This window comes from Pavona decussata, unplaced genomic scaffold (genome assembly GCF_977016875.1).
Source record: "Pavona decussata unplaced genomic scaffold, jaPavDecu1.1 SCAFFOLD_47, whole genome shotgun sequence".
Lineage (NCBI taxonomy): Eukaryota > Metazoa > Cnidaria > Anthozoa > Scleractinia > Agariciidae > Pavona > Pavona decussata.
In genome coordinates this window covers 1,941,581-1,965,098 of record NW_028145469.1, presented here as the reverse complement: position 1 = coordinate 1,965,098, position 23,518 = coordinate 1,941,581, and the positions used below count along the sequence as shown (strand labels likewise).

General features: G+C 40.2%; 2 protein-coding genes and 1 long non-coding RNA gene across 3 annotated transcripts; 2 read left to right on the top strand and 1 right to left on the bottom strand.

Annotated features, from left to right (window-relative positions):
- The first annotated feature begins 5,783 nt into the window (after window positions 1-5,783).
- On the top strand, window positions 5,784-8,777 carry LOC146482237 (BTB/POZ domain-containing protein 6-like). Its single transcript, XM_085107349.1, has one exon. The coding sequence runs from the start codon at window positions 5,834-5,836 to the stop codon at window positions 7,250-7,252; it is 1,419 nt and encodes a 472-aa protein (XP_084963475.1). The 5' UTR covers window positions 5,784-5,833; the 3' UTR covers window positions 7,253-8,777.
- Window positions 8,778-9,051: 274 nt separating this feature from the next.
- LOC146482235 (uncharacterized) lies at window positions 9,052-23,209 on the top strand. Its single transcript, XM_085107551.1, has 5 exons — window positions 9,052-10,481; window positions 13,371-13,507; window positions 19,124-19,195; window positions 20,697-20,909; window positions 21,335-23,209. Exons 1-5 carry the CDS (start codon window positions 10,177-10,179, stop codon window positions 21,829-21,831), a joined length of 1,224 nt encoding a protein of 407 aa, XP_084963677.1. The 5' UTR covers window positions 9,052-10,176; the 3' UTR covers window positions 21,832-23,209.
- LOC146482236 (uncharacterized) lies at window positions 15,235-17,020 on the bottom strand. Its single transcript, XR_014864159.1, has 4 exons — window positions 16,893-17,020; window positions 16,729-16,798; window positions 16,196-16,358; window positions 15,235-15,812 (listed from the first exon to the last, which is right to left on the bottom strand). It is a non-coding gene; the product is annotated as an uncharacterized LOC146482236 (long non-coding RNA).
- Window positions 23,210-23,518: the final 309 nt, after the last annotated feature.

Here is a 23,518-nt window from a genome sequence, read left to right as displayed (position 1 = left end):
GATTGTTAATTTGAAATTTGATCATATCACACCCGCACTTATCGACCTACATTGGCTCCCTGTAACGTTCAGAGTTCAGTTTAAATTACTCCTACTTGTCTACACGTCATTACGCAACCAAAGTCCTCTCTACATTAAAGATCTTTTGTCTCTGAAACCAGCTACTAATTATGCTCTTCGCTCGTCTACACAATCTCTCAGCTGTTCGTTCCAAAAGCCAACTGCTCTTCACTTGAGGATCGGGCCTTTGCTCATGCTGCACCTGATTTTATTAATTCCTTTAACCATCGTGTACGTCAGTGGTTTCCAAACCATTAGTTGGGCGCGGCTTTAAGGTTCTGTTTGTGATAGATGTGGCTTTAATCAAGCATGACCTGACCCTTTTAACGATGAATTCTCAGTCACTACTTAAATGGCGTTCATAAGGATTCAAAACGTTCAAGCTCATTTTTTTTACGTACGATATAATAGGCCAATTCCGAGTTGCTGTGAACCTCATTATGAAAGCGAGGTTAAGTGCAAAGCTCTCCATATGAAAACTAGTTTTGTTTGCATATGAATGGAAACTAATTTTCATAATAAAAGCTTTGCATTTAGCCTCGCTTTCATAATGAGGTTCATAGCAACTCGAAAATGGCCTATTATGTACCGAGCGACATTCTACAAACAGCGACCACAATTATAGAAGAGGATTCTACACCAAGTGCCAGAGGAAAGTTTGGCAGTTTTGTTTTCAACATTGCTATCAAAAATGTCAGGGTCGTTTTCATATTTGCCACTAAACTGTTATAGGGAAGCAACAACTTAATATCGCGTGTTAGAATGTCGGCGTCTAGTTTGTTTATTGCTGGACACGTGTTGATTAGTAAAGTTTGGTGGTTTCGGCGATTGCAACTTAATTTTAGAACCGCTCAACCAGCGTGCGCCAAATGTTTCCAATAACCGGAAAAAACTCAAGACGCCCTGAAACTGAAAGAAGCAGCCCCACTGATGTACAGCTGGGATGTGAACAAGCTCCTAAGTGGGGTATAGAGCGAACAGAAAAATCGGCAAGCGCTTGGCTTGCTCGGCTAACAGTAACCAATTTTTTCTCTTCGCCGTCATTACTTCACTTAGAAGGAACTTTGGAGCCTGTTCACAGACTAATGTTATGGCGCCTCGGAAGCTTAGGTGAAATTGATGGGAGTTCGCTACCGGTGGTGAAATCAAAACTCGAGCATTTCAAAGATTCGATCCGATTATCAGAGAAACTGCAAAAAAATAGAAATAATACTTGATGCAACCGGAGATACCATTTTAATGAAGGCTTTTCACAAGCACGTGCAGCAGTTTAACCTTAATGCTTTTAATATGTTGAAGGGGTCAAGGTTGAACATGCTTAACGGGTAAATATTCAATTTAAAACGACTTGCTAAGCTGCTTTTTCTTTACCGACGGCCGAACCATCCCACAGTCTTACATCTCGGCACGCAATGAAACTATGTCTTAGATTCCAGTGATGCCATCAATCGATTTGAAGTCAAGCAGACTCAACTAAACGATTGCTTCAAATCGTTCATACCATTCTAGACAATGGCGACAGTGATGTCCGAGTTTGGGAAGATACGAAGAAAGAGAAAATAAAATCTACGTTATAACTTTTTACTGAAATCAACAGAAATATTTTAACATATCATCATCACCATAATTGTCACATCATCATTATCATCATCATCATCATCATCATCATCATCATCATCATCACCATCATCATCATCATCATCATCATCATAATATTCACTGTCACTCATATCATTCCAAATTAAATACGAATGGGAAAATTTTGCCCGAGCCGGCTCATACCATCCCAGTCTTAAGATATCAGGTTACTGATTTCAGTTCGGTTGTCCTGTTTTGACCCCTTGTTCTTCTTCAATCTTTTCGCGGCTTTTCTTTGAGAGCTAATGAATGAGTCATTTCAAGAGACTTTAATGGATTAAAAGATTAATTGTAAATGGAATCTTGTCTGAGAACAATTAGATGTACACTCTTCATGTTTTGCTTGGTTGTTAATTTATCATGATCATACAAACGGAAACCAGGTTAATGGTTTTAACATTGGGTCGTCAATCTCATCACGTTATTTTGTTAAAGGAGCGGTGTCACCTATTTTTAGTTTCACTTTGAATAGCAAAAAAAAAATTTGTTTTGATGGAAACGTTAACATAATCGGTACAATTTTGTTAAAAATAACCCTAGTAGTGCACAAAAACTAGTATCAATCATTTCTGTCTGCCGATGCCTAGGATGGAAATGGATTGCAACTTGAAAAAATTGGCCAATTCTTTTCAAGTTTCCCATGTGTATTTTGGAGAAATCGCTAAAAAACAGATTTTATTTCTTTATTTCCTCAGAGAAATCCTTTCATCTTTCTCTCCCGGTTCTCTAACAGTGATTTCACGTTAAGGAAGGGGTTCAAATATTTCAGCAGTTTTGGCCAAGATTACAGCAAAATTTCCGTGACAGCTCCACTTTATTAACTTTGTCCAAACTTTTTGTACATGTTTTATAGATTGTTTTCTTTTGTTCCCCTACGCTTCTTTGCTAACCTCCTCTTATCGGAATTTGAGTTTTTATTCTCACTTAATCCCTTGCAAAGAAAACTTTAACCTTAAAAATAAATAGATTTTTCTACACTGACTTGACTGCGTAGAAAGGCATACAACAGCATTTCTCTATTTTCGTCCCTTAAATAAATGACGTTTAGCCCTCTCACAATAATGGATGGAATCCATTGCGTATGAATCGAAATTTTTTTGCTGGCTTCTAGTTTCATCTATACCCTGCGAGCAGAGGACCTTCGATCTTCCTAGACTTATCAGGGAAGATCGAAGGGCCTCTGCTCGCAGGTTATTTCATCTAAGGTACGTCTTCTCCCTTTCCTCCAAGACCTTTAGAGTGCTCTTGGACCTCTTCACATCTGCATTTCTAATTAATGTCTCCTGCTCCTAAATAATCTCATATTATTTTTAAGAAACTTGTAATAGTGCCCCAAGCGCTCCCCCTCAGTTTAGCACTCTTTTTTTTCCACCCCCTGTATCATGCCTACGAATCTATTTCACCTGAAAGTAAAATCAAGAGAGGATCCCTAGCTCCTCTCTTGGTAATATACATTATAGAAAGAGATCTCTTGAGTCTATTTAACAAAGATATTTTCTTAGAAGAGATAATCGAATGTTATTCTAACGAGGGTTTTTATTCATATGCTATGCAGATGATATCTTAGCAAGAACTGAAGCACCCCGTCCATAGTAACTTTGATACACGTTCAGCTCGTGTGATCCCAGTCTTGCTTTGTTGGGGCTTCCAGTGAGGGTTACATGCGCGGGTTGGGCTTTGCTAAATGATGCTTAGGTTGTTCCTCTTGAACGCCCGGTTTTGGTAAACATGATACCGCAAAATGGTTTTAGAGGTCAGGAGCTCACTAGGGTATGCGGGGGGGGGGGGGGGGGATGATTCTTTGTTCACTACGCAGGTGTTTACTTGGATGATTGTGGAGGATTCTGCAGCATTTTGGGTATCGACAGCCACATGGGTCGACCAAACATTTCGCTGTGCTGGTGAAGAATAGCCCATTTAACAGCGGTGTATGTATTGACCTGGGCTTTTTGTTACGAACCTCACTAACTGACTGAATAAGTGAATGAACGAACGAATAAATGAAAGAATGAATAAATTTTTATTTACACTCGCTGGCGCGACCATCAACTCGGTTTCTCCTTAATTCGTATCCTAGTGTTTGCGGTAGGATGTATCGCAGCCCCTCGAGTGTGATCAGTAATCCATAGAAAAATCCGAGTTCAAGAAAACGCTCTGATCCCGCATGATACCCGTGAGGCCACTGATATCTCTTTTATGGGGTCTTGAACATCCTCGACTAATCTCGTACCCAGATCTCCCACGGTCAGCCCCGAACCGACGACTGAGATCGGGGTACGAGATTAATCCTCGACTTGATTCATCGTCAAGCTGTATTTGGAGAAAACCATCTTCTTGGTCAGGTTACGTCAACCCTCTTTGTTTAAAGAATTCCGCCTAAACATCCTCGATCAGGAGCCCATTAATGGTCTCCTGCCTCGATGAATTGTTTTTAAAATTGGACAATTCAATTTAATGGTTATTTGTTTGCCACATGTTACTGAGTTTCTTTCAAACTAAAGGTAAAAAACAACCAAAAAAAAAAAAGATAAGTGTAAGCTGAACACAAGACTCCATACAATCCTCCTCCAACTCGCTCAAGGGTGGTGGAAGGGGAAAATAGTAAAAAAATCGAAGGCGAAAGTAAAAAGCATGGGAAGTGCCCACGTTTTTAATGACCACGTTCGGACCACGTTTTGAATGACTCATGACCAGTCTCCGCGCATATTTTTTTAATTTATTGTCACGTTTGCCCTCAGTTTGTTCTTCTTGTCACCTATTGTTGGTTTGCATGTGACGTCATGCGGCCATGTTGGTGTCCAGGAAGTTAAGGTACATTATTATGCAAAGTATGTGCACATAAACTAAATTCGATTTTGAGACGGCAATACGACTTTATATTGACGGCTAGTTGGGAGAAAATATATTCGGTATTGGGCGGAGTCGCGAAGAGACGGAGCCCAATACGGAATATATTTTCTCCCAACTAGCCGTTAATATAAAGTCGTATTGCCGTCTCAAAATCGAATTTAGTTTTTTTTTTTATCGTGATACTGACATTTTGTTGGAGAGAGTAAACGGATAAAGTACAAATCCTGCGCTGATTGAAAGAGAAATTCTTACTTCAGTTATATTGTAGCCATGGTAATATCCGTGCGCGAAATTTTTTTCTCGGGGCGGGTTATTTGAATTTTTGGCTTTAATTTTTACGTCAAAACAAAGAAAATGCAAAAATTTACAGTCCATAAAGCACCTACCATTGATGAAACAGACGAGCTAGTAGGTTTAAACATTTTACAAACAACTTTTATTGAAAATTTGTTACCGCCGAGATATAATACGGAATGTATTTTCTCCCAACTAGCCGTCAATATAAAGTCGTATTGCCGTCTCAAAATCGAATTTAGTTTATAATATTTTCTTCGCGTGCAACCCTAAACGAGACCTTCACAGCTAAATATAATGGTGTTTTGCTCAGAACACCCAAAGTGAGATTAAAATCCGAAATTTACACCCTATGCGAGACGACGAGCGTCCCCGCCCTTTTTATATGGGTCCCCCTCTAGATCTCGGGCATTCACACAGTTTGTTTGTCAAATTGAGCCTGCGATATTACAATTCATGCGTGACTCATAGAGTGACTTTTCACTGTTACCGCAATCTCGTACCCTGAGTCTTCAGGCTTTTTGGTCAGCGGGGCAACGCCGGGAAGACTCTGGGGACATCGAAAAAATTCAATTTTTTTGATTGGCTGTTCCGTCACGGTTTCCATTGTTTTACCGCAGAAATCCTGCGGTAATAAAATTCGATGTCCCCAGAGTCTTCCCAATCTCGTACCCAGAGTCTTCAGGCTTTTTGGTCAGCGGGGCAACGCCGGGAAGACTCTGGGGACATCGAAAAAATTCAATTTTTTTGATTGGCTGTTCCGTAACGGTTTCCATTGTTTTACCGCAGAAATCCTGCGGTAATAAAATTCGATGTCCCCAGAGTCTTCCCGGCGTTGCCCCGCTGACCAAAAAGCCTGAAGACTCTGGGTACGAGATTGGAGTCTTCCCGGCGTTGCCCCGCTGACCAAAAAGCCTGAAGACTCTGGGTGCGAGATTGCTGTTACCGATAAATGTAACTGAAAGCTGGCGCACCAGAAACTGTGTCAAGTATGTCCTTTAATAATACAGCCAGGGAGGACTTTTGGCAATCTACGTCCAGGAATACTATAAGCGAAAGATGTGAGGCCATTTTCAATCAAGAACTCTTCAGTGATGTAAAATTCGTCGTTCGAGACTCGCAAGGCGGAAGTCATAACAAAACGATTCCAGCTCACAAGTTTGTGTTAGCGATCAGCAGTCCGGTGTTTTATGCCATGTTTTACGGTGAACTGGCGGAGACAAAAGTTTCCGTCGAGATCTCTGATTGTGAGTACGAGAGCATGTTGGAGTTGTTTCGTTTCATTTACAGCAACGAGGCGAACTTGACACCGGACAATGTGATGCAGTTGATGTATTTGGCGAAGAAATACATGCTGCCTTCTCTGGCCGACAAATGTGTCGCCTACCTGCAAGAGAACTTGAACGGGTCAAACGTGTTTACTGTTTTGCCAGACGCACAGAAATACGAAGAGAAAGAACTGATAAATCTCTGCTGGAAAGTGATCGAGAAAGAAACGGGGGAAGCTGTGAAATCGGATGGTTTCATGACAATCGAGAGGTCAATACTGGAGGAAATAATTGAGAAAGATTCGTTGAATATCAAAGAAGTTGAATTGTTCAAAGCTGTCGATCGCTGGGCTGAAAAGGAATGTGAAAAGCAAGGCCTTGTAGTAGAAGGCTCGGTGAAAAGAAGGATCCTTGGAGAACGGATCGTGAAGGGAGTTCGTTTTCCTGTGATGGAAGAAAAAGAGTTTGCTGACGTTGTCCTCGACAGTGAAGTACTTAACCACCAAGAGGTCCTTAACATGGTGAAGTATTTTAACTCCGTGTTGAAAGTTCCCTTGGAGTTTCCTAAAACTAAAAGATCTGGCCCACCATTCAGTTGTGCAGCACCCGTTGCGCTAGTCTCCTTCGCATGGGACACGAGGGGACGAGAAGCGTTGCGAGAAGAGTTTCGAGGGGACGAGGAGCGTTGCGAGACTAGTTTCGAGGGGACGACGAGCGTTGCGAGAAGAGTTTCGAGGGGACGAGAAGCGTTGCGAGAAGAGTTACGAGGGGACGAGGAGCGTTGCGAGAAGAGTTTCGAGGGGACGAGGAGCGTTGCGAGAAGAGTTTCGAGGGGACGAGAAGCGTTGCGAGAAGAGTTTCGAGGGGACGAGGAGCGTTGCGTGACTCCGGACCGAGCGGCTGCGAAGGAGACTGGCTTTGCGCGGGCATATGATCCGTATTTTGATGACGATGTCGTTGGGCAGGAAACGAAAGATGATCTGTATTGTTATGGCCAAGCCGTTGAGGAGGATCAGAAATGCGATCCGTATTTTGAAGGCCATGTCGTGGGGAAGAAGACAAAGCAGGAGAAGAAAAGCAGGAGAAGAAAAAGAAGGGGAACAAATATGATCCGAATTGATGACGATGTCGATGCGATATGATGCGTGTTATATAGATGCCGGTGTAGCTGTACGAGACTTTTGTTGACGATGTCGTTGAGCGGACATCTCCTTCTTCATCACTTGAATACGAGGATGACTCACTGCTTTGGGGGGGGGGGGGAGGGGGGCTAAATAAGTGTCTCATCTGATCAGCTGCCGAATTAGAAGCTGAATGTGGTGCATTAACTCAAATAAATATGCATATAATAACAATAATTAGTGCTATAGAGTGTTTTCACATGATGTCACGGCGGCCATGTTGGTGTCCCAAAACAAAGAAATAGAGACCATGTTGGTGTTCCATACTAAACCTCTGGGAATTGAACTCTATTTTTATGCAAATACTTTCTTTTGTTTCAGTAAACCAATATGGCTGGTAGTCACGGGAATGAAAACGCTCTATAAAGTGTCGAATAGAACGTACAAGGAAGTAGAAAAAGCCAAAGAAAAAATACCAATACGACAGAGTTCTATTGATGTGCATTAATTGCATAGTCAACTAAAGCTGTTCCATTGAATACACATGGATCTTGATCTTGAGTTAAAATCATGTGGGAGCCGCGAGTTAAGGATCTAAAATAATCACCAGATGAGAGCTGGCCTCTTGTTTCCAAATCTGCGAGTGTTTGAAAATATGCGAGTTTTGTCGGAGGACAAATGTTTGCGAATACTCGTCGGATAGGTTTCTGTTGGTTGCACCAACAAAACAGGTAGTACAGCCCGCACAAGTTAACTTGTAAACTACGTGAGATCGTAACCACTAACTTGATGTTTAAGTCCTCGCAAAGTCGCTTGGCAATGGTTTTTTTAATCTTGCGTTGCGCCAGATTTGAAAAGGAACCGATATAAGATAATTTGCAGTCATGGCAATTATCTTCATGGCGACCAGTATCGCGCGAAGATTGTAGTTTTTATCTTTGTATTTTCCCATAGTTTTAGATAGAGGGCCACAGGTTTGTTAGTGTTTCCACATTATTTAGGCAAGGTTTCTGGTCAGATCACGGTAACGGAAGAACTGACTCAGCCCTCAGGCCAAAGACAAATCAAACTCGTCTATTAAATATTTCTTTTTATAAAATAGCCAGGGTCAAGCAAGCACTGTGATTGGTCAAACTGAGTTCTGTATAACTCCACAATGCACGAAGCATACGTATGGTGCGTGCATTATAATTGTACATATGCACGGAGCACACGTCAGATTTTTTGCCTGTGAAAAATCTGAGAAATTCAGAGACAGAATGCGCTGTCACTCCCGCGATTCGCAAAGAACAGTCTCTTGTACTGATGTTTCCAGACTTTTAATTAACTTGAACTTGTCTCTCAACACCTTAAAAGTTAAACTTGACTTGGAGCTAAATTTAACTTCTTGAACTTGAACTTGAAAACAGTTTGACTTTTTACTGGATTGCGCTGTCGCGTGCCCTGTCGTGATCGGGAAGAGCGCGCGCTATTAAATTATGCGTTATCTCTTGTAAGGAGAAACTTGATGTTGATTCATTAAAATTCGCACTTGTCTGAGGAGTTGCGATTGTTTATATTTTATAAAAGAAATAAAAAACTTGTTCCTCGTGCATTGTTGAGTTATATAAGCACGCGGGAATTTTTAAGAACACTCGAGAAGTGCAGAGGCACTCGCCTACGGCTCGTGCCTCTCTGCACTTCTCTCGTGTTCTTAAAAATTCCCGCGTGCTTATATAACTCAACAATGCACTCGGCGCGTTTTTTATTTCTTTAATAAAGATTCTTCCAAAAGATTTTGTCCCTCAGTTTTGACTTACACTTTTCTTCACCTTAAGCTTGAAACTAGCCTTTAAAATCATTTTTAACGAGCGAAATGAAACCCTCGTTTAACTTTAATCCTGGATTAACATTAATCGGCTTTCGAACAACCGGGCCCTGATGGCCAAGTATTAACGTTTGTCCTTAGAAGAGGACACCATGCACTGCATCTCGACTTGTTTGTCCTAATGTTTCCTGCCTCATCATTGACTCAGTAACTAAAGGGTGCTATTAAAGTGTCCACGTTACACTCAGGTCTTCAGGCGTGTTCCTTTGCCTCCGTTTTTCGGCGGCTACCTCACATTCCGGCAAATCACCTCTCAACTTAAAAAAAAAAAAAAAAAAACTAGATTATAGCCAGTCAAATGTAGACAGTGAGATTAAATGATTTGCTCTCTTGTTAATATATTCTCCAAAATCTCTTAAAATACCAGAGAAGGCACTAACGGCGATAGAAGAAGACAAAAGTTCCCGAAACTCGGAAAAGCCCTTCTTCACAAACATCAGTGGCAGTTGTGTGTTAATCACACACATATGATCACACATGGCAGTTGTTTGTTCAACAAATCAATCAATGCCAACACAAATATAATGGGCACGAGACTCGTTTAAAGGCAGTTTATCCATTCGGTCAGAAGCCCTGGAGCATTGCCATTGATTCATGACGACCACTTCTTGTTTCATATCGCGCCTCCTGGTAATTGCAGCCGGCCAGAGCCATATGCTCCAAATGACGTCTTTGACGCCATCTGTTAATTAAGATAAAACGCTTTTAAGTTCTGTAGTTTTGTGCGCTCACTCAGTTGAGCAAACTTGAACAATACCAGAAGGCGTACTGGTCCATTTGTTCGTAGCTTCATTTGTGCCGCTGTTTTGTGATTGAAATTCAGTCAACAACGAAGGCGTTACGCTTGGATTCTCGTGGTTCATTAGCATGAATGAATGTAAATTCGCCCTTTTCAGAGTTTTATCAACGTGACGTTCCTGTGGAATGCATACATCGACCAGAAAAAAGTAAACACGTTGAAGCAAGAAGTGAACCACGTCGGCCGTCTTCGTAAAAATGTTGTCACCGCTAGTTGGAAATTCATACTTACGCCTGTATAAACTCGTGATTTTAATGGTAATGTGTTGAGAGAAACGAGATGCGAGGAGTCGTACAGTCGTTTGTTCGTCACTGCCTTTCGTTGTCTTTCTGGCAGTTTGTTCAGTTCGTTTTGTTCGTCAGCTACTTTTCAACTCAGTTTGCTCTTCATGTACAATTAAGCACTCGCCTCAACGATGCCCTTGCTAGGCTGGACAAGCTTGAGCATTTAATCAATGATAAAGGCAGCGCCGAGGTACAGATGAAGCCTTATGACATGAAGCAAAATGTTGCTCATCTGCACTCTCGTGGTAAGCGGCATGCTGAACAAGATCTTTGGGAGCGAATTGCAAGCTTGGAAAATCAGTAAGTAAACGCTTTTATTACTCTCTACGGTTTGTTTAAGAGATGTTGTTATTTTCGGAATCGTGTCAGGTCATGCAGAGTAAACTATTTCAAACTAATTTCAAGGTCTCCGGGTATTTGTCTTACGTATGACTGATTATGCTATTAATGATCCTTGCCTTGTTGTGATATGTAAACAGAATACTGAGTAAGCAGATATACCAACAAACCCGTGCGTGATGTTGCTATTTTGTGCGCATGTGTTAACAAGGTCTGCATTTGGCGAGTAAATATGATGTCAGAGCACGTAGTATACTGCTCAATAGAGGGTGCTGTTGTTAATTAATATAGCGCAATTGCTAATGACTACTTATCCTGACTCATTTTCCTCAGCCGACTTATCAAAATCATAGCCCGTTTTAATTAAAAAATAATAAAGTTAATAAAGTATGATGTGAATCATATGCAAGTTTTTCATAACTGACATATCTAAAAGAATGCTTTTAAAGTTTTCGCATTTTCCAGAAGTTTAATCGCGTGATGATTTTTTTTAATCGAGTACTTGATATCTTTAGTAAACCACTCTATTCACTCAAAAGCATAAACTGTGTTCCGCCCACGAGTAAGAATTTTTGTTTATAGTTATATAAGAGAATGTGTATAAGCCATAACGGCTGTTCTTTAATAAAACGCTTGACACAGTTCAATGCTTCATTGGTGGTTTGAATGTACGCTGATTTCTCAATGACATTTCCGACTTCCGAGTCTCAATAAAGGCGGTATCTACCTCTGCGATCTAGTATTCTGCCTTCCTCACGGGCAGCATGCCTGTAGAACGTAACTGACTAGGTTAAGCAAAACTGGAACGGTTCCAAAGACATGTCAGTGCCCAAAGAATTAGCTACATAGCTAACCTTATCTTAGTTTTGCGGTCCCATGCCCCCCATCGTTGAGGAGGATACGTGACTTAACTACAATCTCGTTTATAAATAATAAAAAAAGCCAGTGATATTTAATTGCTAGTCGGACTAATAATCTTACATTTAATTGGCAAATTGTCTATCGAGTGTTTTCTGTCAATCATATGAGGGGCTATGCACGACTTCGTTGTTCTAAGGAGTAACCCAGTCCTCCCATGTGGTTAGGTATTTGTAATGAGCTCGTGTTTAAGATATTATTTTCCCAAACATGTTTAACAGATTAGAGTGATTGTCAAGAAGCCAAACTCAAAATAATCGAACGTGATCGAACAACACAATGAATTCATCAAAACTTGTAGCAATTGTGTCATATGTGTGCATGATGGGGGCGAAGAAGCGGGAAAACACGTGGAAGTGGGTTGTAATTACAAACACACTGGTTAATATCTTTCCCCTCAAGCCGGCTTTTCAAGGATAATACAGGATATGATTAAAAACAAATCAACAGATAAAAAAAAAAGATCATAATAATCACTGAATTACACTCCGCATGAACAAAATATTTACGTTGCATTGTCAAGATTTCAAGACCAAAGCGTTTACGTTTTAAATGAAGGCTTTCTTGTAAAGTTGTTACTATTCTATAGAGTTTCAGAACAGAGCCTCGTGAGTTCCAGAGATTGAGTTACAGTTTGATAATAGTTGAAAGTAATTTGTCAACAGATAATAATAGCAATTTGTGGTTTACTTCCAACTGGTTGAAAAAGTGCGGTTAATCAAAGCCAAAGAGAACCAAATCATAAATTAATTTCGACAGTTAATTAAAAGCCTGTGAAGTATACGCGTTATCATTCCTTAGATCTTTTTGTTCTTTTCAATCCAATGATATACCCACTGACATATTAGTTCAAACGGTTAAATAATGATTCTAAAATCTCACAATGTTTTTACCACACTTTGGAGAAAGTCAAATGAACTTATCAAAGATCGGCCCAAAGTCTCCAACGATTGGAACCAAAAGTGTCAAAATGTCGATCCGCATTTAAATATAAGTTATGAGCCTTTCTTAGTGACAACTATATTTTCTCTAGTAGCGAGCGTTGTGCCCTTCAGGATACTATATATACTATGTACTATAGCATGGAAAATGTTTACCAATCATGTTTGAATGACGCTACTCTCAAAGGTTTCAACGGGGTTGCCTTGTTGTTTCCGGTAAACCTGTGCTAAAATAGACTGGCTCGTATTCTCGGAATAAAACTAAATCTAGGTTGTAATGGAGGCTCTTGCCGGAGAGTATATTTAACAATTATTCCATGGGCGCGCCTTGGATTTGGGCCATAATCATACCATATCCAACAAACGCGATTGGAATAACTTTTTTATTAAAAACAACCAAGAAATATTGCCAGATCTTGCTAATTTCGCTTTGCAATAACAACCACGGAAAACAATGTAATAGTCGCTATTTCTCTGGCATGGTATGATGGCTGATATATACCATGGCTGCTGAGCCAATCAAACCTCTGAAACTGTATTATAATCCAATGATCACGTTTTTAATAATAAAAAGTATTTGCACGTATAAAAAGATACGAATATGGTCTATTGGGAGAAGCACAGTGTTTCACCAAGGCAAACACATGACTGCAAATTTTATTTTTTCTATTCCATTTCATTAAAAAATAAATATATGTATAAAAATATGAATCAGTAATCAGAAATAAAAACGAGAATAATAAATGCTCAGATAAAAGTAAATTACGTTTTAAAAGTTTAAACCAAACACAAAAAGGAAAGAGAATGATTGAACCGACTTTCTCAAGATGGAACTCACAGTATTTCCTCCCTAGCTATCTACAACCAGAGACAATCAGTTGAATTTTCATGCATGATCAGAAGTGTAACAATCATTTAAAAGCCCTTACCTATTATCCAGTTTAGTTTCCCCTGGTGAAAAGTTTAATTAACTTCACTTATTGCTTGACAGCATTGCAGCTTCAGGTAACGTGACCATGGTTGACCGCGGAGCATTCTGTGTTCAGGGACCACAGGGGACGAATGGCATGCCGGGTAAAAATGGGATACCGGGGCGTGATGGGAAGGATGGATTGTTAGGAAGAGACGGTGAGCAGTCAGCTATTGTTGTTGTACTCTCTTTCAAAAACCAATCCTTTACTTTGGATGTTAGGTATCTTTCTTCGAAATTGTAATCACCCAATCGGAGGACAAGACCTTTGATACTAGAGAGATTTAATATTACACTAAGGTGACTCGACCCAGTTATTTTTTGGTGGTACCACCCTACTTTGAAGCTCTCTGGTATCCCCACCTTTACTTTTATCGTAAGTTTAACACATAGAATGTATAACATATAGATCAATCTACAATATCAGGAGCCCATGGGCTCCTGACAATATAGCAAAAAAAGTTTGGCGATCGGAGTAAATGTCACGTGGTTATAGTGCCACGCCCCTTTGAGGTCTGAGTCGAAATTCTGCTGTTGCCGGCTTTTTTTCGTGAGAATCTCTCGGCTACACATTGTGCGCATTAGTGCCTTGCGCTGAACAAAGGAGGAGAAACCACATAGCCCACAATGCATCGCTTCCAACTATATTATCAAAGTGTCGATGTCACATGATCTCTTCATTTCAAAAGGGACTCGATGGAGGAACAAGCACGGCAAGCACCAATGTTTCGGAAATCAAAGATGTTTTATTCGTATTTCGTCGATACCGAGTATATTTCCGTACTCATAGTGTTTAGTTTACCTTTTCTTAAGCTAAATGTGTGTTTGGACGTGTGAGTTTCCGTGGATCTCTTTCGGAGCGGCGAATGGTTGTGTTGTTCACCACAGCTGAGCAGTTCTGCTATTCAGCAACATTCAGTGCAATCGTTTTAATAGTTTCATGGCACAGATTTTTAAACCTATGATTAAAATAAGCTTTTAAAATCGAAAGCCATTCGAATAACTGCAAATAATGTCAACACTATGTTGAACAGCTCTGGGTCCTCTGGGACCCACAAATTTGTAGCTGGCTCCCTGAGAGAGTTTGCCACCTTCTAGAGAACTTAGTCACCAACTTTATCAAAAAAAAATCTAGCTGGGTACCATCATTTTCTGTCTTAGAGAGGTGTCCACCTTTAGAGTTCACTGTAATATTTATTTCCATAACAATAAATTCAGTTATGTGGAGTGTTTAACAGTTTGCCTCATGTTGTATTTTCAGTTTTGTCCATATAACAAAAATGACAAAATCTTTGGTTTGTGATATTCAGGTAACTATTTCCCCATTTGCTTTGTGTTTGGTTAAGAAGAAAAATGCTCCCATGCTTAACATTATCATCATCTTGAATTCTGTTTGATTGCATTGTTTGCATTTGGTATAGATCCCATTTTGGTCTTACAGGCAGTCATTTGAATTTTCAAATGAGAATCAACATTCAGGTTCATGTATTTTTTTGGTGATTTTTTATATTCCATGATTTTAATTGAATCATGTTTAATGGGACATGAGGTGTTGACAACTGAGATGGTTAAGAACCTCATGACAGTGGCCATATTTCCACTTTTCGTTGCTTTTGGATTAAAACCAAAACAAAGTGTACAAAGCATGTCTGAATCAGGTTACATCTTACCTGGGAAGGGTAACTGCATTAAGAAACAAAGTGAAAATGTGTTACATCATGTATGCAGTGATAATTTCCTTGTTTGGTATTTATGTTACTCTTAATCCTCACATCATCAAGAGATGGTTTTCATTCCAGTAACTTATTCATGTTTGTTACATTAGCAAGCTCCCATCAATAGTGTAACGTACTCCATTGTTAGGTATAAACCTTGTACAACCAAGTCTTTGTAATAATAATTTATTAGTCACTTCAGTGCAAATAGTGGTATCAAGTGTAAGAACTTGGATTTCCAAATCCAAACTAGATCGCAAGTACATACCAGATGTATGTGTTGTGATTTTATTTATCTTTTATTGATTAATTTCTTATTTGAATTTTCCTAGATACTATTTAAACAACAAAAACTTGTTAAAGTAGGTTACCACAATTTGACAAAAATATTTCAAAAAACTTTAAAAAAGAAAAACTCAAATCAGAAAGAGATAAAGCCACAGCATCTACACAGTTAGCATGGGAAAAAAATCAGGGGGGTTGGGGCAAGGTAGTTTCCAAGACAATGACTGACAGATGGTATGCCTGTGGTAAGCAGGGCAGTGGGTCCTTCCAACTACGAAGATGGAACTGTCTTCCCTCTGATTCAGTCACAGCCCATGGAGACATAAACGGTGATTATGTGTATCATTGCCATCTCAAATTCAGGTCTTGCATCAAATGAAGAATATGCCTCTTCAGAGCAGCATTCATTCAGAGTCCAATTAAAAAAAATGGTAAATCTGTGTCCATCCTTTAGCAAAATTCCCTGCAATGTGGAGTAAGTGATTAACAAAATGACAAAAAAATTAGCACTCCAGATATGTACCTGCACTTGCGGTTAGAAGAATAGTGATAATTCAATTATTGACAAAATAAATATGGCAGTCACTCAAATAAGTGTTGCCCCTAAAATTATAACTAGAGGCATTGAAGAAGTGCGGCAGTAAACAACCGGAATATTAAAAAGCACTCTCTTAAGTACAGGGCCTCTCACTAACAAGATATTTCGTTTTTCTATAACATGTTATTTTAAACAGGTATATATTGTTATATACATGGACGCCCTCCCTCCAATAAGCAGTGCCCATCAGTAAGGACCGCACAAAACAGTTGCCACATCCCATGCATGAGTTTAAGTAAATACAGTACCTTTTGCAAAGGGCTTCCTTTTCCCTGAAAAGCCAACGTTCTTCGCGGAGGTCTTTCCTCGCTTTCTGGTTCCAGCAAAGGTCAACTTCACAAGGCCTTTGTTCGGGGTACTACCACTCGCAAACATATGGACGTTTCTCTCGTTCATCCATAATGAATTGATCTAGAAAAATAAGAGAAGAAAGGTGATAAAAAGATCTAACCAAATATCTGATAAGAACGTCTCGAAAACGAACGATGAAATGAAAAACTCGTAAAGATTTAGAGCAGGGTTGCATTATTGGCGTTACTCGGGGTGCCAGAGGTTATTTTCTTCGCGAGAGAGAAAGAGAACCGTGGCGAAGCCGCGGCAACAAGGCACAAACACACCTCGAGAGCACATGCTGATGCCGAAAAATACCAAACTTTGCGGCGATAAAACACACTGAAATCGTGAGGTACTTCGAGGTTCCAAACTCGAAATATCTTCAAAATTATCTCATTTTGCTATTCCTATTATCTATGGGCCAAAAGATTTCGAAAACAACGTTCACTTACCACGATTGTTCGGGGTCATTCAGCCATCACGCAATTTGCAATCAAAATGAGGTCCGAAAAATTGAACTGAAAGAAGGACAGAAATATTGTTTTTTGAGCTAGAGACAGACGTTTTATGGGAATAAAACAATAAAGATTCACAGAAAGCTAAAAAGCTAACCTTTACGCAGTTTGATCACTGTCAATTCGGCGATTGAAAAAGCTCGTTGGAAGCACTTCTCGACCGACTGAAGCCATGAGACGGGTGAAATTTTAAGCGCAAAGCATAATGGGGCGCTTGGTTTCTCCTCCTTTGCGCCGAACAAAGTTTCAACAAAATCACAAAGACCCAATTCGAGAAATTTAGCGCTTTCCAAATTTAGGTCATAATTTATGTAAAAATGATAAGCAAACTTTAAATGATTATATCTAATAAACTATGAGATTTATTCCTTTATTGTGGGGATCTTTATAACAGGTGGACCCTTGCACGTCAGCAGAAAGCTTTAGGGTCTTGTAAATACGCCCGATTTCGAGCAATGCAAACATGTAGAAATTATAGATTTAGCTATTTGTTGACGCTTGTCAACGTTTTAGAGTCCTCCTCACAAAAAAGGCATTTTCTTGAAAATTCGTAGTTTTTTTCCTTCAAATTTCTTCAGGGCTACAATTGATTAACTAACTACCCGGATTTCGAATTTCATGGTCATTGAAAAATTGTGACATTATCTTCTATAAGCCCAAACTTGAGTAAACATTGAAGATTTTTAGCGTTTTGGCTGAGATTATGCTTTGGGAGTTTTCTATTGTTTCGAGTCTGTCATGGTACAGCATTCTTGTTCAGCACGCGTGCAATGACTACGTTTGCCTGACTTCCGAATGTACTCATTGGACATTGAAAACGTGCTTGACAAGAATGCTGTATCGTGACAGATTCGAAACAATAGAAAACTCCCAAAACACAAACTCAACCAAAACGCTAAAAATCTCAATGTTTACTCAAGTTTGGGCTTATAGAAAATAATGTCACAGTTTTTCAATGACCATGGAATTCATAATCCAGGTAGTTAGTAAATCAATTGTGGCCCTGAAAAAATTTGAAGGAAAAAAAACTACGAATTTTTAAGAAAATGCTTTTTTTTGTGAGAAGGACTCTGAAACGCGGACAAGCGTCAACAAGTAGCTAAAACTATAATTTCTATATGTTTGCATTGCTTGAAATCGGGCGTATTTACAAGGCTCTAAAGCTTTTTGCTGATTTGCAAGGACCCATCTGTTATAAAGATCCCCAAAATAAAGGAATAAATCTCATAGTTTATTACATATAATCGTGTAAAGTTTGCTTACCATTTTTACATAAATTATGACCTAAATTTGGAAAGCGCTAAATTTCTCGAATTGGGTCTTTGCGATTTTGTTGAAGCTTTGTTCAGCGCAAGGCGCTAATGTGCACTATGTGTAGCTGAGAGATTCTCACGAAAAAAAGCCGGCAACAGCAGAATTTCGACTCAGACCTCAAAGGGGCGTGGCACTATAACCACGTGACATTTACTCCAATCGCCGAAATTTTTTTGCTATATTGTAGAATGACCTATATGTTATACATTCTGTGTGTTAAACTTATGATAAAAGCAAAGGTGGGGATACCAGAGAGCTTCAAAGTAGGGTGGTACCACCAAAAAATAACTGGGTCGAGTCACCTTAAAGCAAATGGCAAACGATAGAAATGACCACGTGACCATATATATCCTAGGGCGCGTTTTTTATCCACAATTCTGGAAAAAGAATGGTTGGTACGGAATGCTAGGAATAATTTGGATTGTCTGCATAAAAAAAACCTCCGTCGGTCCTGGCCGAGTAAACATTGCGTAACAAATATGGCGGCCGACAAAGAGGCTGCCATTGCAGCCGTTATCGCAGCAATTTTCCTTGTACTTTTGGTACAATGAAATTAGAAGCAATGTTTCATTTTGTCCAAAAGTATAACCAGATTTTTTCCTTTGTAGGGACGTATTTGAATCCTCAGCGCTCATCTCGCCGTCCGCCCTCTTGGATTTTCATTCGCAACATTCTGTTCATTCTGCCCCTGGGAGCAGAATGGATGGAATGGCATTTTGTCCATTCCGGAATAGGAATGCGGAATAGAAATACGCGCGCATTTTACATTCTGTCCATTCTCATTCCAGAATTGTGAATAAAAAAACGCGCCCCTACATTCGCCGCTGGCTAATTTCAGTTTCTCAGTGAAACTGAATAGTTTTGTGTTGGCATTAAAGCTCGTAGCACACAGCACTGAAAGAGTAGTGCTACTTTCCTCAGTCTTCTATGAGCTGAGAGTCAGTAAAGTTGACTCTGCAGCTGTGTTTGAAGTCTGAACTGCGCATGACACAGTGTTCGTGTTTATTAGTGCAGGAAGAGATGGTACTGATGGACGCAATGGAATACCAGGGATAAATGGAATGCCAGGGAGACAGGGATTACCGGGTAAGTACGCTTTCCATATTCCCCACCGGATGATCGACCGGATGGACACACACAAACAACAGGATTCCAAACAAACAGGAAGGAATGAAGAAATAATAAACGAACAAACAAATAAATAAATAAATAAATAAATAAATAAATAAATAAATATATTAATTAATTAATTAATTAATTAAATAAATAGGAGAGATGAGACATGAAAAATTTTCCCGTCTTTCATCCTCCTATGTTATGTTGCTTTCTCAAATTTCTTATTGTTGCGTTTTTGGTTTTTGGTTTCTACCCTGTGACGGTTGCTGTTTTGCTCATGCCTATTGGCAAGTCGTATTTTCAAATCAGTTTAAATTGGGGAGTGTTCATTATTTATGCGGAGGGGTGGGGGGGGGGGGGGGCTGGCAAATGGGGAAAGGGAACGTTTGGAACTTTTTGTACCCACCTCAATGATGAAGGATAACTTTTTTTGCCCCCCCCCCCCCCGCAACTAGAGCATGTAAACGTTTTTGACCTCCCCCCCCCCCGAATGATGCATTTATTATCAAACCATACTCTCATCCTCCACTTAGCGCTTTACTCGCCTGCCTTTTGCTTGCTCCACTAGCAGTATAAGAAACTATTACGTATGTTAATGTACAGGTTGAAGTGATACAGAGTGTAATCACTAGTCTGGAAAATACCACAAGGCAGCTAAAGAGGGTGTTTGTGCAACTGGCAGACACTCAAAAAAAAAAAAGTGGAGTGAGGCCAAGAGAAAGGCAAAACAGAGGAAAGAAAAGAGAAAAAGACTGTGCCAAGCTGCAGTTGTGGAGTCCTTGACTGGGCAAAGTGCAGAAGAAGTTATATTGCCACTGTCAGATGACATGATCTACCTGCAAACCACAGACAGCCTTCACCCAACCGTTCTAGTGAAAGACCTAGATCAAGTTATTTCTGAGGGCGGCCTATCTGTTGGTGCAGCCAGTGAAATCCAAACATATCTAACTAGCAAATCCATTGAATGGAACCCATTTGCTGTGTAAACTATTGGTGTGAGATTATGGTTTGATTTACTGTGGTACAAGTACATTAAATGTCTTCCCCTCTTCCCAGATCCAGAGTAAAACCTTTCTGACCCCCCCCCCCCCCTAAATAGGGGAGTAAACTTTGCTTGCCCCCCCTCCCATTCGCCAGCCCCCCCTTCCCATAAATAATACACACTCCCTTGTAACGTTTTTGTTTTTGTAACTTAAGCCAGGAGCCCATGACCCTGCTTAAGCCTATGTTAGTATGTTATCTATTGTAACTGTTTTAAATTTTAACGTCTTTTGCCACAGGGTCAGTTTCAAAAATACCCTGAAGAAGAAAGACCGTGCCTTTCGAAATACTGGAAAGATATATTTCTCTGACCGTGAAATCAGCCTAGCTGGCAGGCACGAAGGAGGAAAGATAGAATTCAAAAGGAGGCGTGAGCTTTTACCTCATTAATAGTAAAGTTGGTACTCTAGCAGGTTTTGTTTTGTTTAAGGTAGAGATGGTGCTACAGGCCCGAAAGGTGAAAAAGGCCATAGAGGTCACAGGGGAAAACCAGGTCCGAAGGGGCCCCCAGGGGATCCAGTCACGTGCCATAAGGAACCTCCAACTACAGCGGCTAAAGAGGAGACATCTGGGAGCACTGTGTTCATTCGATGGGGGAGCAGAGTTTGCCCCGCTGACAGAGGAACTGTTCTCGTGTACGAAGGCGAGTAAATATGAGGGCTTGTGAGGTACTGGCTCAGGTTAGCAGGGCCGCAGAAATGAGTTATTTGATAATGAATTTGAATGCATTAAATCTGCCAGTAACAGAACTTTCAAGAAAGTTTCGTTTGAGCTCGTCTTGAAATGCCACGATGGACATTTAACAAAATCACAACATGTAACCTGCGGCAGACAGTAAATTAAAAGCATTACATCGGGTTGAGGTAGTTTATCAATACCCACGTTAGTGACTTAATAGCTAACACCTGCTGGCTAAAAGTCAATTAAGACGGATTATTGTTGAAATAAGACATGCGGTGGGTGTATTCCCCTACTTTGATCCTCTATGCACCAGGGTTATTAAGAATTCTCTATCGACAGAGTCTCTCCCAACGAAAACTACTTTTAAATCATTTTTGATCGTGCTAGGTCGTGTAGCAGGATGGCGACCCAAGCACCACGGAGGAGGAGCCAATTATCTGTGTATGCCCCTGACCCCCATGTACTCCAAGCCCCCTACACCAGGAGACTATTCCAAAGCGTCCCTCTTTGGTGTGGAGTATGGCCAAGTGGAGGACCTTTTCGCTATCCCTGGTCAGGGGAAACAGATAAACTACCTAGGAGTACCCTGCGCTATGTGTCGAGTGGAGAAAAGAGGTTCCTTACTGATGATCCCGGCCCGTAATGTTTGCCCGTCCCGTCAGTGGACCCGCGAGTATCACGGGTATCTTATGACTGACGTCTCAAACAGCACGAGACCAGAATACATATGTGTGGACGCAGACGCGACTGGAGTCAGTGTGACTAATAGGAAAAGTCAGTCTGGCAAGGCTTTACTCACTTCAGTACAGGGAAAGTGTGGCGTGTTACCATGTCCGCGCTACAAGCAGGACTGGGAACTAACATGCGCAGTGTGCACAATGTAGGAAAATCGATTCCACGCATGCACTTGGCTTATTTGATATTTATCTCAGTCCAACGAAATTGGTAGTTCCGTTTAGAAAGAACGTGTATTGTCTTGGTGACCCCCATAGTTGAGTACCATATCAGTTGACCAATACACAAGGAGAAAACATTAAAGGCGACTGACATGGTCAAATGAACGCTAAAATCTCATTTTGTCTTCAAGAAGGCAACATTCTTTAATGGCGTTCTCACGCCATATTCAGTGAACTTGAAGCCGGACTGATTGCCTCGCTACTGCGGGACTTGTCCGTGGCAATCTCAAGGCTGGAGCAATTCAAACGAAACACTGCATAATATTATAATGACCCGTTTTGATATAAGAACCGAGTTACTCAGGGCCGAACAAGGAGCATACAGTATATGTAAGTCTTAAGTATTTTTTGTTTTAATTAAAGGGACTATGCACTGTCGGCTGGGGCACATGCGCAGTAGAGTCCGGTCGAGACCGATTTGCATACAACTCGTCCCAGGATGTTTGCTTTTCCGCCATTTTCTGTAACTCTGTTAGTTGATGCTTTTGAAGTTGCATACTGTGCGTCTTCCTCGAAGGCTTTGTCCACGAGAATTCGCGCTCAATTCGCGCCAAACTTTTCACTTGACACTTTCGTTTATTTTTCTATTGGTTCGTTTTGTTATACTTTGGGTATTATACCCATAGGACACACAAATATTTCATTGTTTTACGTCTTTTTTATTCTTGTTTTAACTCTTACCGTTTTGACTTGATAATGCGTACAGTTACGCCGAAACGTCGTCCGCTTTGTAGAGTTTTTAAAATGTTTTTAAAGAATTTTTTGGCGTTTAACTTTTCGATAAAATGTTTTTCCAAATCGCTCATGTTTTCCACCATTGCAAAAGCTTTCAAAAATACCGCAACAAACAGTTCCTGCATGCGATTCTAAAGACCGTTTGTAAATAAAAAAATCAGCCGCTAACTTTCCGAAGATGAACGCGATTTAAACAGCTTCCTGAAGTCTCCGACGGTAGCACAAAGTGCTTCTTATAAACGCGCGCATGCGCCTGGTGTGACATAGTCCCTTTAAGCTTTGTTTTACAATTGATAGAGAGTTACGTACAATTGGAAGACCAGCAAAAGGAACAACCTTGAAGGTTATGGTTAGATATAGAATTGAAGAAATCGTGAAATTTGCGCGGCATTTACTAAGCGAATGAGAACTAACGGAACACTTGATTATAAAATAATTGAAAGGCGTTACAGTCGGAAAAAACGAACTTTCGTTTGCATTTTGGGTCTGAATTTACTTTTCTCGTAATTTGATTTCGGAATTCATTGCTTATATAATTGACATGTCAAATAAAGTAGAATCAATATGTTCACGGTTTTCTAATTCGCGCAGTCAACCTTCCGAAGGTTTATTTTCAAGCTAGCAAATCCGTTTTGCTAAACTCTATTTACTTGGCCAAACCGTGCTTTTATACAAAAACCCTAAAAAAACTTTTTAATTTATTGCTTAATTCCGAGATGGCAATTCCTCTATATCCTTCTCTCTGGCGTTTGAAATAAACATAACGGGTCAGTTATTTGAACAGTCTAACTTAGGCTGTGGCTTAAGACAAGCAGTGGGCCTCCAAATGTTTATAAGTGCTTTAAGTAGATAAATAAATTTCTTGTCTGGGATGCAAGCG

What these genes read in the sequence shown, in the direction of transcription:
- LOC146482237 (XM_085107349.1), top strand. Translation starts at nt 5,834, where the DNA reads ATGTCCTTTAATAATACAGCCAGGGAGGACTTTTGGCAATCTACGTCC.
- LOC146482235 (XM_085107551.1), top strand. Translation starts at nt 10,177, where the DNA reads ATGCGAGGAGTCGTACAGTCGTTTGTTCGTCACTGCCTTTCGTTGTCT. An exon ending in ATTGCAAGCTTGGAAAATCA is followed by an intron (nt 10,482 to 13,370) that starts GTAAGTAAACGC and finishes ATTGCTTGACAG; the next exon opens with CATTGCAGCTTCAGGTAACG. An exon ending in TGGATTGTTAGGAAGAGACG is followed by an intron (nt 13,508 to 19,123) that starts GTGAGCAGTCAG and finishes TTATTAGTGCAG; the next exon opens with GAAGAGATGGTACTGATGGA.